The sequence below is a fragment of the Ostrea edulis genome, chromosome 4 (assembly GCF_947568905.1).
Source record: "Ostrea edulis chromosome 4, xbOstEdul1.1, whole genome shotgun sequence".
Classification (NCBI taxonomy): Eukaryota; Metazoa; Mollusca; class Bivalvia; order Ostreida; family Ostreidae; genus Ostrea; species Ostrea edulis.
Window position 1 is genome coordinate 75,542,826 of NC_079167.1, and position 17,674 is coordinate 75,560,499.

The following is a 17,674-nucleotide window of genomic DNA, read 5'->3' on the forward strand; positions in this document are numbered from 1 at the left end:
CCCGCTTACCCCAATCTCCCAAAGGGTGTTGTTAATAGGTATAAATTACCTCTTTCCTGAGTGTAAAAATATGACTTTGTAGAAGAAAATGGAAGATATAGTCTGAACACAAATCTATGGCATAAACCTATAATTTTGACCTTGAGATCAAAGGTCAAGGTCATAAAGAGGTCATGATTGTACATGACACATAGTCTCATGGTGATACACCCATGTCTTATGGTATGACTATGTCAAAACCCTATAATCAATTTTGACCTTGAGGTCAAGGTCATATAGAGGTCATGAAGGTACTCGACACATCGTCTCATGGTGATCCATCTGTGTGCCAAATATGGTATGCCTAAGTCAAAGAACAAAGAAGTCATGGCCCGGACACGAATCTGCACAGACAGACAGAGTGATTCCTATATACCCCCCTGAACTTCGTTCGGGGGATATAATAAAAACAAAAAACAAAACTTAAGCATAAAATATTTTAATTCTTGCATAAAATATTAACAACTTTGATTTGCATAATGGAATTTCCATTGAGTAACTTTGACACATTGAATCATTATCATAGAAAAAATAAAAAGCATGTGATAATATATGACCCACACAATTGGTCATCAACAATCATGATATTATGACTAAGAGATCATGTGCCCAAAAGTTGCAAGAAAAAGGGACACTTTCAAAGCAACACTGGATATCGGCTATCAACCAGAATAAATAAATAAGCATATGCTTAAAAATTTCTGAATTTGCAACATTACTCAGTAAATTACATGCGTTTTGAAATGCAGCGAGCTGTACAGAATATCGCACAACTGGATCCGCCTCCCAATTTCTCTAGATCGAACACGATAATTTTATGGCATCTTTAATCACAGGCATAGTGAGGGTTAAGGGTTTATAAAACTGGTCCTCGCTTGTTTCATTTGTTGAAAATACTAAGAAATACATCACTTGTCTTCCATTGGACTTGACTCTTTTGACCCATAGTAGTCCGTTATTAATTTAGCACCATTGATGCCTCGAACAGTAATTTTACTAGGTCTGACAAGCAGCCCGTGATCGGGTCGACACGTGAAGTACCGTCTGTCGTGGACACTACCGTCATTCTTTCCCTTTGCTGTTCGAAGTTCTACACCCACCCAGACACCTTCACCAAACTCAGCCGGACCAATATATCTGACAACACCTAAAGAAAATGTAGCAATACCTGTAAATATTTACATTCCAATGTAGCAATACCTGTAAATATTTACATTCCAATGTAGTAATACCTGTAAATATTTACATTCCAATGTAGTAATACCTGTAAATATTTACATTCCAATGTAGCAATACATGTACCTGTAAATATTTACATTCCAATGTAGCAATACCTGTAAATATTTACATTCCAATGTTTTTGCCTTCGATATTTTTACAAATTGTAATTACAGCCATTTCCTCATTAATATGTAGCAGTTGTGAAAAATGAATCTCGATAAAACATGTCTTTCAATTAACCATTAGAACCAGCAGAAATGAGTGTACAATGTAGATTTTATAAATTCACGAGGGTATGAACTGCAACACTTCACGCCTGCATAACTTCTATGAAGCTTGTTAGCACGTCATGAAGTACGCCAGCGTGCAACACTTCACGCCTGCATAACTTCTATGAAGCTTGTTGGCACGTCATGAAGTACGCCAGCGTGAAGTATCACAGTTCATACCCTCGTGTATTTTCGGGAAATGAAATTTATTTTTTATATGTTTACAATCTACGTTTTATTTCTTATAAAATATTATATCTAAATAGTAAAATTAACCAGCATCAAAAGTTTTTTTTCAATACGCAAGATAAATTAGTCGGTAAAATTACAACCGTTATTTGAAATAAAAATGCAGTTGGACATACATGTATTTACAAATGCAACACGAGGCCATTTATCTTACCTAGTTCATTATTGCAGAACACGCTCATTCCCACTTCCAGCTTGAAATCGTTGGTGGATCCCGGAGTTCGCGAAATACTTTGTGAATTTGGTGTCCTGACTGAACTCTGCCCCATACTTTTTGGTCTGAGAAAGACAAAGAAATACTTAGATATTTTTTTTTACAGGAGTTCCTTTTTAAACTAGAAAACTGACAAATCAGAAAGAGCCCCGAAATGAATATTATCCATCAGGTGCTCCTACATTGAACTACGTGTATCTGGTCGGTGTTTGAATCTACATGGTTTGAATCCACCCCACAGCAATTATATCACTTGGGTTCGAATTCTTTAATAGTAAATTTGAACCCAAGCGATATAATTGCCTGTGATCCACCCTTCAATTTTCTCAAAACTCAGATATTTCATGTGCCAGAGAAAGTGCTGTCATCTAACTAATATTTAAAGAAATCTAAGTCCCATAACTCTGTAATGACAAAGCTGATAAATCTGAAAATTGAAAGGGTTCTTCCTCTTCCTAATCTTAGCATAACCTTTAAATTTCATGAGAATCTCAAATTATTGTGTGTCATAGACTGTGTGGGGCCCTATCTGACATATATATTTCCTAGATTATATTTAATTATTGGATTGTGCGATTTTTTTCAACACGATATCATTTTGAAGAATTTACCTAAAAAAAATAATTCACCATTATAGGAATTCACAAAATTTTGATTACAGTACGGCTTGAATCTTGCATTGAAGTTATGAGAAGAACGTGTTTTACTTATTCTACAAAAAATGCATTGAAACTTGTTTCATAAATTCAGAAGGTAATTCATTTGGAAGGTCCGTCTTGGACAATTTGAGCAAGGTGTGAATTCTAGAGGGGAAAAAAGCCACAATGTCCGTTTCAGGCAATTTACTGTGTTCTGTTTAGTGTTTACTTTTCTCTAAGTAGGTGTTTAACCTATCCGTACACTGAGACATGGTACTGTCAATTTGAGAACATCTTTTGTTTTTAAAAGTTGATACATAGTCTGTACTTCGTAAATGTATAAGATATAATGTCTCTGATTCAAATAAAACTAAAGGTATGACAACAATACTCAAGGTCTTCGCTCCTGAGTGGGAACGATAAAAAAAAAATTATAAAAATGCATCAGTTCTATTTATCTGTAACTAACTGGTGTTACAAATAATCTAAGCCTCGTATGATTAATGCTCAGTATATCCGTACCTTTTCACAGGTGTTCTTGCTCTTCCAGGTGTTGAGTTCACTCCTGCTGCTGTAAAATTAATCAATATAAATAGTTTACTAGAGGTGCTGCAAATTTCTGTTTACTCTCAACTGGTACAGAATGAGAATTTTTTTTCCCCGAGGATTAAGATGATATTAAAATGACTGGAGTATGAAACTTACACTGCGGCTTGTCAGCCCTCTCTGAGATAGCCCCCCAACTGATGGCATCCAAGGACTCGCTGGAGCTAAACCTTCTGTCTCCAAGTCTATTAAAATGTATTAGTCTAGTATTACTTGTGCACCATGGTTTTGTATTTTATACAAATTCACAAGAACAATGATATACCATACGAGTATTTTCTGCTCTTGGAAATTTTTCCGATTTAATCCGTAAATGGTAACAAATTATATTCAGCGTTTCCAATTTCTGCAGCTGCATTCTACCTATATGTACCTATGAACATGTATGTATATTTTGCTATCGTAATTTTTGTGGATTTCAACTATGCAAAAAATGGACAATTGCAGAAAATACCCATTATATGGTATATATAATATATATATATGTGTGTGTGTGTGTGTGTGTGTGATAAGGGCTCTACTTGACTAACAAAATCGACATCCTACTTTTGTTTCATAATTAGTGTATTTTGAGTATTTACGATTGCAAATGTAGCCAAGTTGTAATTCTTAATTTGATGGAACTGATGTAGAACCAGAGTTTTGACTTTATAGATATTGTTTTCCTGTCATTTTTAGAATTTTGATATTTTTTATTTCACAGATTTATCTTTCCATACATGACCAGAAAATTTGTTTACCAAAGCTGCGCTCTACAGTTTCCTTAAAGAGATAGTAAAGCTCATTTTGGTGGAAATTTTTTTCTCACCCTAAATTATCTTATTCCTTTTTAATATAAATTAAAAAGATATATGAATGATATTTTTCAACTTTAAATGACTGCATGTTTGTCAAAAGTTACACTAGAAGCCAACTTGTATTAGCAGATTGAATTTTTGTCCAGGAAGCAAAAATTCAAGGGACATAATTTGAAGATTATAATCGTTTTAATGCAGATAAATACCTAAATTTGTTATTTTAAACAGAAAATGACTTGTATGAGTCATTTGGACACATTTTAATTCCTTCAAATTGACCTTTACTATCTCTTTAGAGAAAAACACTCGCAAAAATTAGCTTTTAATCTAAATTGGAGTGCGTTCGAGATCACAATTCCAGTTGTTCTCGTGCTCCGTTATTTAGGGTCGCGAACGACGAGAACATGTGCGCACGAATGTGTTCTTGCTCTTCGACCACACTACCTATAGAGGTGGTATGAGTTCTTGCACCTCAAACCCGTTCTTGGGTTGCGTATTCGGCATTTAGGATAAGCAGGAATTTGTACTTGTACGAAGGATGGTGATCTCGAACGCACTCTTGGAGTAAAATTAAGAGAAATTGCATCACTTTTAATGCATTATGAACTATATACTCCAAACAACTGTTAATATCTGAGAGAGAACATATAAAACTGCATTGGACATAGTCTCTTTTATAAAAGAAGACTTACTTTTCCTTCAAAGCATTAAAATTTTGAGTTTTACAGAGGCCCAAAAAGGCTGTTATTATACAATGTACATAGTCCTTTGTAACATTTTACTTTGTTCAGCATCATTATACAATATATTGTCCTTACAAAATATACTTTGCTTTGTGTTCCTGTGCAATTCAACATGACCTTAATCTCCCAAAGGTCAGATTATGCAAGTATTACTGTATATCATAAAATCCTGTCTAATTCAACATGACCTTAACCTCCTAAAGGTCAGACTATGCAGGTGTTGCTGTATATCATAAAATCGGACTTACTTTTGAATCCTTGATAATGGTGCAAAAACGCCATGTTTTGGCTTGCATGTGAAATATCTATGGCCATTGACAGAACCATCGTTCTTTCCCGCTGGTCGGTCCAACTCGATGCCGTACCAAATGCCTGAAAAACAGAGTAAACTCAAAATTAAACTTTCAACACTAGAATTTTAAATTTTGATAATTTACAACAAAAACTGAATATCTTTGTTATGAAAAAAAAATTCAAAAGATCACTGTCCCTACAAGTCTACTGAATGGGAAACTCATACAACAGTTAGCACACACTGAACAAAAATAGCTACAAAGAAATGAATGTAGAAAAATAGGTGATACATTCAAAACGATGAATGCCCCTCATTACAACAGTCAATGCAATGTGAAAGAAAAGTTTTTGGGACTGTGTTGTATGATGTGTCTTTATACCAGGTGCAAATTGTGTGTTGCCAGCAAATCTGATCGTGCCCTTCCTCTGCCCCGCTACAATTACCCTCTCCCCGGTCTCCATCTCAGCTAAGTTAGAAATGGAATTGGTCCTTGCCTTGAGACCTAGAATAGATTAATTTTGAAACATGATTGAAATGGCAGTAAAATGTAAAACATTAAATCATAATTAACAAATTTTTAAAATAAAACTGATTTCCAACATGCACACTTGGAACCCAATCTATGAGAATGTGGGTAACTGAGCAGAGATACAATTAAAATTCACACATAAAGAAGAAGTAAAATTTGAGGTTTCGTTGGTATATCAAAATTTGATCCACCTTATTTCGCTCAGTGTAATGAAATTTTCATTCAACTAATCTGATAATATTTACCTGTATCGACTCTAGCCTTGACATTTGACACATCGACTGACCCTGACCTCTGAACTGGGGACTTATGAGGTGACACAGCAGGAGATCGTGGTCGCGGCGCTGAGCCAGGTTTGGCTATTTTACTGACCGGAGCAAATATACCTGAAAAATTATGAATTTGGTTAATCAACATATCTCTCTCTAGGGTATATATATATATATAGAGAGAGAGAGAGAGAGAGAGAGAGAGTAAAAATGTCACCACTCCAGCATAAAAATCAGGGGGGGGGATGATAAATGTGTGTTAAAACATGTAATCTGTTATCACACATTAAATTACTTTGTCCTGAAAAACTGACATTACTTTTTAATGAATGTGTGGACTCAAATCTAGAATACTAAATTTGGAGATGATTATGTTTTTTGGCAATAATAATCCTCTGAAACTACTATGTATAAAGATATATTTCAATTCATCGTATGTGGTCAAGATCCACATATCATAATCTTCCTTTGGCATTATTTCTTCACTCTTAATCATTCCGTTTTCTTAAAAAAGCTGTGACTCTGGGCAGTGTTTTAGTGCATGTCTGTACCTTTTTCATGTGCTCACAATTATAGCAACTGCACAAGCATAATTTTCAGGTCTGAGACAAGAAGATAAGTATTGACATTTAATAACTTGTAGAACAATAAGGATTATTATTCAGATTACCTGATAAAAACACAGGAAAGATTGACAGGCAGTAGCATAGTGTATCATTATTATAGATAACAAGAGATTATTGGGAAAACTGTCATTAAAGAAAATCTGTGTTTCTCTTGCAATAATTCGAGCATCATAAATAATAAATCGAACAACATAAAAGCTTCTATCATACTTGATGACCTGACTGTGTTGAAATTATCACATTTAACAGATACCCTTTCACTTTGGATATATTTCCCTCGGGTTAACACTGTACATGTATAAGGCTGTGAAACAGAGCAACCAAATCTCAGCTATTAATGAAGATGAAGTAAAAATAAATCCATGTTGTTGAATTAAATCTCAGCTATTAATGAAGATGAAGTAAATATAAATCCATGCTGTTGAATTACCATGGTTTTTAGGACACTGGAAGTATGAAATGCCACCAATGCTGCCATCATTTTTCCCACCAGCATCATCCAATTCTATCCCCGCCCAGACTCCTGCTGCAAACTCTGCTGGCCCACAGTATCGCAGTGTTCCTATCTGTAACATCACAACGTCAATTAATTTAATCCCCATTCTTCAAGTAAGGGTAAGATGGCAACAGATAAAAATGGCAGATTTGTGCTTTCGAGAGGAGGCTTTTGCCTTATTTTCTTTTTCTAGACATACAATTTCTTGACCTTGCATATTTTCATACGTAATATTTGATCAAGTGATTAAAATTATTTCTGTGCTTCATTTAAAATGTAAATGATAAAACTCCCAATCTGTAAACTTCATTGGTTTACCTTGAGACCTCCAACCATTACTTTGTCCCCGAGGGCCAGCCCCAGAGACTGCAGCGTGACCTTGCTCTGTACAAGGTCGTAGTTAGGAGGAGGTTGTCTGGGTGCTGGCTGACAGGCCTCCTGCAATGTCTTTCTTAACTTGACCACAACTTTGGCCATCTCTGGGTCCGAGTCTAAATTGGACGGGTCAGGAATGCACTCTATAAAGGGAAAAGAATTAGAAGAATGTAATCTAAGTAATATGTTGATTAACAATCTCTTTTTCTCTGACACATGACGATTTCTACCCATTTTACCTGAGAAATATACAAAGCTATCACTTAAGATTATACCTAAGGCTGTTCTTCCTTGGTCATCTTTGAATAACGCATCAGCTCCATTTTGCAGAAGGACCCTTACAGCTTCATACGCCAGATTTGAGGCAGCTATGTGTAGGGAAGAACCATTATCAAACTCGGAACAAACACTGTCAATATCTGTAAAACAAAGCCAGCATGTAAACACTAACACTGTCAATATCTGTAAAACAAAGCCAGCATGTAAACACTAACACTGTCAATATCTGTAAAACAAAGCCAACATGTAAACACTAACAAACACTGTCAATATCTGTAAAACAAAGCCAGCATGTAAACACTAACAAACACTGTCAATATCTGTAAAACAAAGCCAGCATGTAAACACTAACAAACACTGTCAATATCTGTAAAACAAAGCCAGCATGTAAACACTAACAAACACTGTCAATATCTGTAAAACAAAGCCAGCATGTAAACACTAACAAACACTCTCAATATCTGTAAAACAAAGCCAGCATGTAAACACTAACACTGTCAATATCTGTAGAACAAAGCCAGCATGTAAACACCAACACTGTCAATATCTGCTGGACTCGAACCTGCGACCTAAAGTTCAGCAGTCGTATTCTAACCTACTGAGCTACTCAGCTCGGTATTTAAATTGAAAAGGAAAAGTCAAATATTGCTAATATCGAAGTCAGCCATTATGATGATGTAGAGTACCTCTTTAATGCCACTGTGTGTATCCTTTCACTACACTGAGTTTTTCTGCAACTTACCTACAGCCTTTGTGTGCTTGAGTACAACTTACCTACAGCCTTTGTGTGCTTGAGTACAACTTACCTAAAGTCTTTGTGTGCTTGAGTACAACTTGCCTAAGGCTTTTGTGTGCTTGAGTACAACTTACCTAAGGCTTTTGTGTGCTTGAGTAGAACTTTGATCACAGGGACAACATCAAAATAGGCTGCATAGTGAAGTGAGGTCATGTTAGTCCAGCGACAACGAATATTTGGATCTGCTCCCTGAGCTAGAAGCATGGTCACCATTCGGCATGCTAATTCAGCATCTCCAATCCCAGCAGCCCCTGATTTACTTGCATAGTGTAATAAGGTCATGTCTGTGAGACCATCTCGGTCATTAATGTGAGCACCACGTTTTAAAATCTGTAACGAGTTTTTTCTTAGATATTAACCAGTCATTGCAAAATTGATATATTGTAACAACTTATACAACATGTATAAAAGTCATGTCAAAGAAATAACTAAGATATCTGCAACAGAAAGCTTCACAATACAAAATGGAATCTTAGATAACACTCATTATATGTATTTTATCTTTTACGTTTGCCCTACTCTCAGTTTTATATTCTTTATGGTATTCATGGGAGTGGTCACTGTTTGCTATTTTCACTTTCTCATCTTACAAGTTGAAAAGACAAATCTGAAATTCTGTCAATCAGCGATTCATAAATTCATGTTTTCTTGTATCTTTCCCTGCAAAACTTGCAGCAGTATTTTAACGGTTTGAAGTTTATGTTGTCAAAATGTAGCATTATTTGGTAACGGAACTGTTTCAAATGAAAACTGATATGCCATGTAGACCCTTCACTATGTAATGAAATTAAAATCAGTCAATACATTGAGTCTTCTGAACATGAAATAAACCATTATGGTCCAATCCTCACCTCATCTATTAATAAATCTAAATTTTGCTGAGTTTGTGGCGTCCACTGACGGAGGACTGAGAATATTTCTGGCACGGTGGTGTTCGGGTTTTCCAGAATCGCCCTACATCCTGGACATTCTGGGTCAAAGAAAGAGAGTTCTAGTTTCTGACAGCTCTCACACACAGGCGGATCAACACAGGGGTGGATCATTGGTTTCTCTCGCTCAGGGTGGTAGTTGCGAGTTGGTATGGGGGAAGTGTCTTTCTCCTCCTCTAGTGTCATTCTGAAAATATGCAAATAAAAGTTTTGTATACTTCACAAGTCTCAGTGGAATTCACTTTAAAAAACAATGATTAGTCATTTAAATTTTCATTTAAACTGATGTAATTTTAAAGCAACAGACCAAATTAAAAGTTTCCTTCATATTTCATTTTTCATAGGGAAGAAATGTACAATACTTATTTAATCACACAAACCAGAAAGTTTGAACAGGCCAACTAGTTAATGTCCGCAAACTATTTACCTTTTTTTATTTTTATCAAATATATCAATACCTGTGCTTACTACCCACAAACTTGCAATGCAGAATTTAAAAAAAATCATATTTCTGTTTAAGTGTAACCCATTAAACTTTGTCACTCTTGATGTTCCAATCATATATTGTAATCTGAAATCAACCGGTTATCATTCTTCCTGAGATGATCAATTTGTTTCTTTCAATAATTAAAAACAAAGTACTTTACAAAATAAATTCAGAGATTATTCTGCTTGGTTTGGCTACCAAAATAAAAAGACGAGTCCCTACAATGTTTGAAACCAAACTATCCCCCAAAAAAACCTAAGAGCTAAACCATACAGCAGTGTGCAAAAAATAATTTCACAGAAAATTCAGTTTAAATAACCCCTGGAAAAATTGTGCACTTTATTGTATTTTGATATTATGGTTATAATCAATAATCGAATACACATGACCCTCTAATAATTCTGATAAATTGATTTATCAGACAATATTTGATGTTATCTGTCACTATAATTGTATTAAATCACATTACCTAACCATTCAGAAATTTATCAAGTCAAAAGATGTCACAACACTGACTCTTGGTTCAATATTTGTAAAATACCTATTTTTCAAGCCCATTCAGTTTATCATTCAGAAAATTTTAAGAAAAATAATTAATGAATTGACGAATTGGTTTTGAATACACTGTAATTACATAAATTGTATAAATAATATTTTTCTTTTTCTTACACAGCTGTTGTAAAATTGTATCCAGCCCAGCTGACACGCATGATGACTTAAAATTGACAATGTGAATATAGCTGTCGGCTTAATGGTTTTTCAACTGCTTCAGCAAATTTAAAAAATATCAATAAACATATGTTAAAAAAGAAACTATTACACTTGAAATATAGTGATCTTGGTATAAATAATTCTTTTTATCATATACATGTAATCATATTTACAGAATACTTGAATGTGAAATTCACAATCAATTTCACACATCTGCCTTTAATATTTGTTGATTTTACGACTATCTTAAAAGAAATTGACACACCCATACACAAAATCTAGTCTTCCAAAAATAAAATTATTTTCCGAAGTCACATGTTACTGTTCATGTAAAAAAAAAAAAAATAGATTTTTTAAAATATGAATACTGCAAAATAAGTTAAATGCCAACAAACCATCAAGATAAACTTAACACAAATGAATATGCTGACATGATACCGGTCCTTATGACGACATCTATATTAATACCAGTGAAACATTTTGACGATCTTGTGCTGTATCAAGTGTCAATGGCCCATATAACATCCTCCAGTAAAAATGCATTAAAATTACAAAACCTCGGGGGAAGCCAAAATCAATGGAATTTATGGAGTGAAGATATAACGAGTCATTCAACTTTACAACGAAGCTTGAAAATTCACAGCTTTGTAAAAGTTCTCCATTTTTCTGAGTGATAATGTCACCACTCAATCCTAATAACCTTTCTACACTAAGAATTACTCTTACCAGATTTAGTTATAAGTCCCAATTCTGAATAATTGATATTCAATCTATATTAGTTCATGAAGGCAACTATGGGCATTGAAAACGCAAACTGTAGACAGCTAAAACCACTATCCAAGTGATCTCATGAATTATTGAAACTGTAAAATGTAACTCTATATTATCCACAAAGGAATGCATTTTAATCAAAATTAACCGTGTCTTAATCCCACTTGAACTTATTCAAAAAAACACACAAAAGACGTCAACATCAGATGAATGTGAATGAAAATAGAACCTCCTTCTGTAAATACGTCAAAAACTTGTGCAGCTGATTTTCTTAATGGCCATAATCAGATAATAATACAACTAACATCACCCAATTCAAAAATAAAACTGAATTCTAATATATACCATGATAATATATACTTTAAATATCTATCTCCTAATTCTGACAATGGTGCAAGGCTTCATTCAGATCGCATTAAACACCAATGGAAGTTCACGTGCGTACGTTTCAGAAAAATATGTGAAATCTATCAACATGAAAATATAGCACCGTTGTAAATGAAGAGGTAGAAGACAAAATACTTCAGCCTTTGAGCTAAAAACTGATCTCAATACAAGTAAGAAATAGCTGTAGCTGTACCTGCATCGCTCACACAGTAGTGGTCCGGAAAAGTTAGGTCTAGATCTCATACTGGGTCAAAAATTAACCTAGAATTTCCTCCATTTGTTTACACAAATCAGGATAAAAAATATATATGTGGTCTGCTCTATGACTATCGTACGTAATGTTAATCCTGCTTTGGTATTTAAAACAGTTCTTTTCTGACCATGTGAAAAAATTAATCTTTTACTTTAAAAAAAAACTGGTCATTATTGTTGCAGGCAAAATATTGAATGGAGGGGGGAAAATACCTTAGTAATGATCTAATTAAAAATTCTTTAGACTGCAGTAACTTGCAGGAATTAGGTGATTAGGGCCTACAACTCTATTGGAATTGGTCCAATGCTGGTCGATAAAATTGGAGTCGGTAAACAACAGTATATCTGGAGGGGAGAACAATAGGACGAATGATTTAATAAACACCATGACAAAATTAAATCCTCAGCACAACCCCCATTGTGACTACTAGACAATTCTGCTTATCCAGTGACCTTGTGGGTTATAATCTAATTATCACATCTTATTGTTCAACAACACTGAAGGAACAAAAAGCCCAGAGATTGTATGCATTTACTATTGGATCAAACCTAATTTTGGGAAATCTAATTCTGCAACCTTTGACCTGATCACCTTCTCTCCTTTAACCATTCCTCAGAAATACATGGCCAGCTTTAAGTAATTGCATCCATCATTTTAGTCCAATGCATGGACAGAAAGTTGGATGCACTTAGTTAAATTATTATAAATAAAAGCAGAAATTGCATTACAGAGCACACAAAGGAAAAAAACTAACATCTAGCCGACAAATATATCTAAATGCGAGAAACATTTACTACTACAGAAAGCTCTATGATACATACATGTAGTTCCTAGTCTACTCGGTGACAACAATACAAAAGGATGAACCAGTTCTTACACTCAGATTTAATATGGGCTGTACAAATTAAGTTTAAATAACCATGATTTGCAAACTTAAGTGCCACCTAGATAGAAATCTTTCCAATGCGCAGCTAATTACAGCATTGTTGAAACAGTGTGGCTCACTCCGGAGACAGTAAATCATTTCAATCCATGAGGCCAAAAATCTCAGAAATGCTTAGAGACTCCAGGACAGAAGCCATTAAAGCTACCTTTTATGGCCATTCTCAAGAAGTCTGTCCCCAAATAGGGGTAAAGCTCTGATAAATTGTCTGTCATTTACATGTTATCTTAGTTTGATAACAAATATAATGGTGTACACTGCTTAATATGTATACTGTAAAAATCTGTGTGAAACTCTCAATGATTAGATTTGACACTGTGACTATGGCCATGCCAAATGGTACTTGAACAAAGTCTGCACTCAGTATATGACATTTAACTACAGGTGAGTTATCTATCACTTGTAGGATTACACATATGGGATCAAAATAGCTTCAAAGATGTTACATGTGCATGACATAACCCCCCCCCCCCCTTCTATCTCGCCATCCATTCAAACACCCTTTGTCTTAAAGAATCCCAAAGACCAAACCTACATAAACTTTCAGCTTGAACAGTCTACTTACTAAATCTGCCTAGAAGTTACTAATGTTACGTTCAGCAATGGGTTGTATTTAATTCTACTTCTTCCTTTCTGAGTTGTCTATCACTGATTGAACAAATTAATGAACACAAGACAATGTATGGCCAGGAAATACAAGAAATCCCTACGTATTGAAATAGAAACAAACTCACATATATTTAATTGTTACACATATTTAATGGTGGAGTCTTCCATAATGAGGTACTTGTACAAACTGAACTGCCCATTCAACCCAAAAAAAACACAAAGAAACAAAATATGTAGGTTATCCGACTACCACACAAAAGACACATCATTAAAGAAACTTACCAACAATAATCCTAGCCGTGTAAAACAGAATGGCATAACATTTTCACAGGAAGTTGATGTGAATTTGTGACATAGACACGACAGGAAGAGAAAAGGCCAATGTTCCGGGGCCATAGTAAGAACTCACATCCTGAAATCTCTTGATCCGACACTGAAGGAAAATTCTAGTTACTTACATACACAGGAAACAGTGCTAACCAACTCGTTATTAGAAATATATGTAACACGCTATTTTCAAGTCATCAGCTAATATCCATCCCAGTCTCTTTAAGACTTCCTTTAATATCCAGGTTTGTAAATAGATTTATTTATCTTGCTTGTATTTGTTCCATCTCTAACACAGTTATTAATTTTGCTGTAGCCATAATATTGACGGTCTTAATTCTCAAAAGTCAAGTTTCTGACAGAAAAGTTCTAATCTGCACTAGTCGTACGCTACTCAAATGACAATAGACGGCTTAGATCTGGTTACAGCTAACAGTGTTGAGTATAGATATATGGGTAAGTCATTTAATACTAAGCTGCTTTTTGTGCAACATGTGTTCAGTCACTTCCATGTGACATCTATAGAGGATGTGTAAAGATAACAGTCACACACCGAATTTGTTATCTCTCAACTACTGTTTTTCTATAACCACTTGGACAAATCAAACTTAGAGTACTTAAGACCTTTGGGCAAACATCAATGGGTCTTGCATGTATTCTGTGATCTGATTATTCAGTAGTACTCTTGTTTTTGTGATGCAATCTAACACTTTACATGCAATGATATGTTATCACAACTTGGTTTGATTTATTGCTATAGTTTGGTGTACAGTGCTAGAGAGTACTAATGAAGAAAATGGGGGGGGGGGGGGGGCATGGTGGACTAGACCATAATTCAAACCCAGGATCACTGAATTTCCAGTTTCGTGTTTTTCCCAATGATAAAGTTATTTGACCCCCACTGGCTGAGTTATCTGGTTCCCAGTCCTGAATGACACCTGAGTACCAGTACATCACATACCATAATCTAAAACAAATGAGTCGACTATATGGACTTATTTCTACTGCCGATGAAGTAGACAAGATTAAAAATAATAATAAAATACTTGCACTTTATTTGTTAACAAAAATATCACTTAAGTAAAACTCTCCTGGAAATCACTCCAATAAATGGACACCCATTAAAAAGAAATTAAATCATTTCAAAATTTATGTCATTATATTCCAAGCAGGACTCAGCAGGTTGGTTAATTCATTTGAATAGTCCCACCTTGCTTGACCCATTTGACAATTGTGAAAACATGTTACAAAACTAGACAATCAATTAACATTCTCAGAATGCATAGAAAGGAGGAAAAAGTCTAAAGATAGCATTTTGTGAGCATTTGTTTTATACCATATAAGATCTATATTGTTTATGGACTGTTTGCTAAAAATTCTATTGAAAAACCTCTTGGGAGCATTTAATTTACTTATGTGTTCAAAGAATCTCATGTACTAGCATGATGTGCATTATCCTTTGAGTATAAGACACAGGCACTTATATCGCTTGGGGCCTAATTACTATATATATATATATAAAAGTATATGGTAATTAGGCCCCAAGCGATATAAGTGCCTGCGGTATAAGCATATAAGGATTGTTAATCAACCTATGTGAATATGTAGAAATATTATATAATATATATAGAAATTTGTAATTACATTCTATGACTCTTTTCTTCCTTAATAGAAGTTTACATTATCCCATAATTGGTGAAAATGTTTATTCCACCTTATCCAAAACATAGCTCAATTCAAATTACACCCTCAAAATTTCTGGAGCATGTATATTGTTTGATTAATCTTTCTATAATGAATACATTGATTAAAAAGTAAATATTATACATGAAGATTTAACCATACAGTTCAAATGGATAATAATATGTTGGTTTCATATAATATGTTGGATTCATATCATATGAAGTTAAAGGAAATACATATTGAAATGATAATGTGTTTTGATACTGTCAAAATATCAGATTTGATATATCACTGTACACTTTTATGGACAGCAATTAATACTCTATCATAACTTTAATGTCAAATTATAAAATTTTATTTCAGTTGATATCCAAGAGGCATTGTTGATGGATACCGATACACTTCATATAATCGCATGCCCTCCTTGTTTATCAGGTTTACAGTGTTTGTTCTCAATACTCAGTAAAACTTTTGTCAGGATATTATATTTCTTTATTAAAATTGAAGAATGAAAATTGTGTAGCAGATTAAAACCAAATCAAAGGTATTTTACAACAAAAAATATTGTGCCAGTTGATCCACAATTATCTTATGCACTCATTTCTGTGGGAACATGGAGGTTATTTACATTTGGTCTTTCCTATCTCCAATTTCTACAGAAATTACCTATGTATAGAGAATTTGACATCTGGATACAAACATTTGAGTAACTATGTACCTATTGTCTTACTTACAAGTGCTTAATTATCAACATGATTCTTTTTAAAATATCTTTCATGTATCTTGGAAACATCAACTTGAAAAAAAACTTTCTTTTCGAATTTTGTCCAATCGACATCAGCAGCACTGCATAAATAAAAATACTTAGTAGTAAGTAAACAAAGAGGACGCCACAAAATATTTTTTTCCTCTTGATGACAACAATAATGAAAACATGTACTGCAAAATTTACAAAAAACCCAAGGACAAATAAAATCAACGGAGTAACCGACTAAGTAGTCTGTTAAGGTTTTGTCATATCAGAGTGAATGAGGGGGAAACTTTAAAACACGGAAATCTTTGATACTGGAGTAAATCGGTGACATAAAGTGTGTTTAAAACAATTCATTCTGAAGTGAAAACTAACCTGTCTTTGAAAATATCAATCAGAGTACTCGTTTGCATTTAATTTGGCGAAACATTTTCAATTTTTCATTTTTATTCTCAATCCTTTCTTCTTATGGAACTCTCTTATACATAGAGGTAAAAAAGATAACATTAAAACAAAATAAGTCGTTCGTAAAATGGATATACACTTTCGTACATGGGAATCGCATTCGACCGATTCCCCACACACACATTTTGTAACAGGATATCTAAGAAATGAAATCAGACCAATTTCTAATTCTTTTTTTTTTTTCATACACGATGCTAATGATTGAAATTTTTCAATGCTAACTCAACTATCTACATATAATGCAGTTTAAGGAGGAATAACACATTTTTCATAATGGCCGACTTCCTATTGAAACTTGATTCAAAATATGAAAATCAGCATTGCTTGTATGTTCCTTTTCAAATTTAATTGGATAGCTCAGTAAGTTAACATGTTGACTGCTGAATTGTAGATTGTGGATTGGAGTCTAGCCAGGTGTTCAGTCCCTCCCCCCCCCCCCCCCCCCCCCCCCCCACAGATTTCTTTGTACTAAAATTGCATTTTTTAACCAATTAAGGTAAATTTTAAAAATTATTTAGTAAAAAAAATACACTTTGAAGTAAATAGAAATTAGCAAAAATTTAGTCAATAATCGGTTTTAGTAGAAAATAATTTGAAAAAATCTAAAAACCCATATATTAGACTCGAACCCGAAATCTATAGTTCAGCAGCCAACATGCTAACCTACTCAGCTAAGTGAATGAATCTAAACAGAATAGATAGATATTGCTAATATTTATATTTCCATTCATGTTTCAAAAGGAAGTCAGCCATTATAAATTCATGTAGTATACCTTCTTAAGAATGTAAAGAAATCACATTCATTTTGACATGTGAAATTGTGGGTTTTAAGTAAAAATTTTGTGCTAAGGCTGTAGCTCCAAAAATAACTGTTCTAGATAACATCTCATAGTGTGTGACCAGCAAGATCAATGAAA

The 17,674-nt window shown here is 34.1% G+C and overlaps 1 protein-coding gene across 3 annotated transcripts; it reads right to left on the reverse strand.

The window, feature by feature from the left end:
• Window positions 1-462: 462 nt before the first annotated feature.
• Window positions 463-16,795, reverse strand: LOC125668021 (CAP-Gly domain-containing linker protein 3-like). Of its 3 annotated transcripts, none has more exons than XM_048901750.2 (13): window positions 16,668-16,795; window positions 9,293-9,557; window positions 8,516-8,771; window positions 7,642-7,785; window positions 7,310-7,509; window positions 6,926-7,061; window positions 5,846-5,986; window positions 5,451-5,573; window positions 5,025-5,148; window positions 3,336-3,421; window positions 3,153-3,201; window positions 1,933-2,057; window positions 463-1,186 (listed from the first exon to the last, which is right to left on the reverse strand). In XM_048901750.2, the coding sequence occupies exons 1-13, from the start codon at window positions 16,703-16,705 to the stop codon at window positions 948-950; spliced, it is 1,926 nt and encodes a 641-aa protein (XP_048757707.1). In that variant the 5' UTR covers window positions 16,706-16,795; the 3' UTR covers window positions 463-947. The 3 variants fall into 3 exon arrangements, with proteins under 3 accessions (XP_048757707.1, XP_048757708.1, XP_048757706.1); XM_048901751.2 differs by lacking the exon at window positions 16,668-16,795 and adding an exon at window positions 13,814-14,985; XM_048901749.2 differs by lacking the exon at window positions 16,668-16,795 and adding an exon at window positions 11,920-11,984.
• Window positions 16,796-17,674: the final 879 nt, after the last annotated feature.

Bases quoted from the DNA above. Each gene is read 5' to 3' on its own strand.
- LOC125668021 (XM_048901749.2), bottom strand. From the start codon at position 11,969: ATGAGATCTAGACCTAACTTTTCCGGACCACTACTGTGTGAGCGATGC. The intron at 7,786-8,515 runs GTAAGTTGTACT...TTTGTTTTACAG, and splicing joins CAAGCACACAAAAGCCTTAG to ATATTGACAGTGTTTGTTCC. The intron at 5,987-6,925 runs GTAATTCAACAG...ATAATTTTTCAG, and splicing joins CCAGTGTCCTAAAAACCATG to GTATATTTGCTCCGGTCAGT.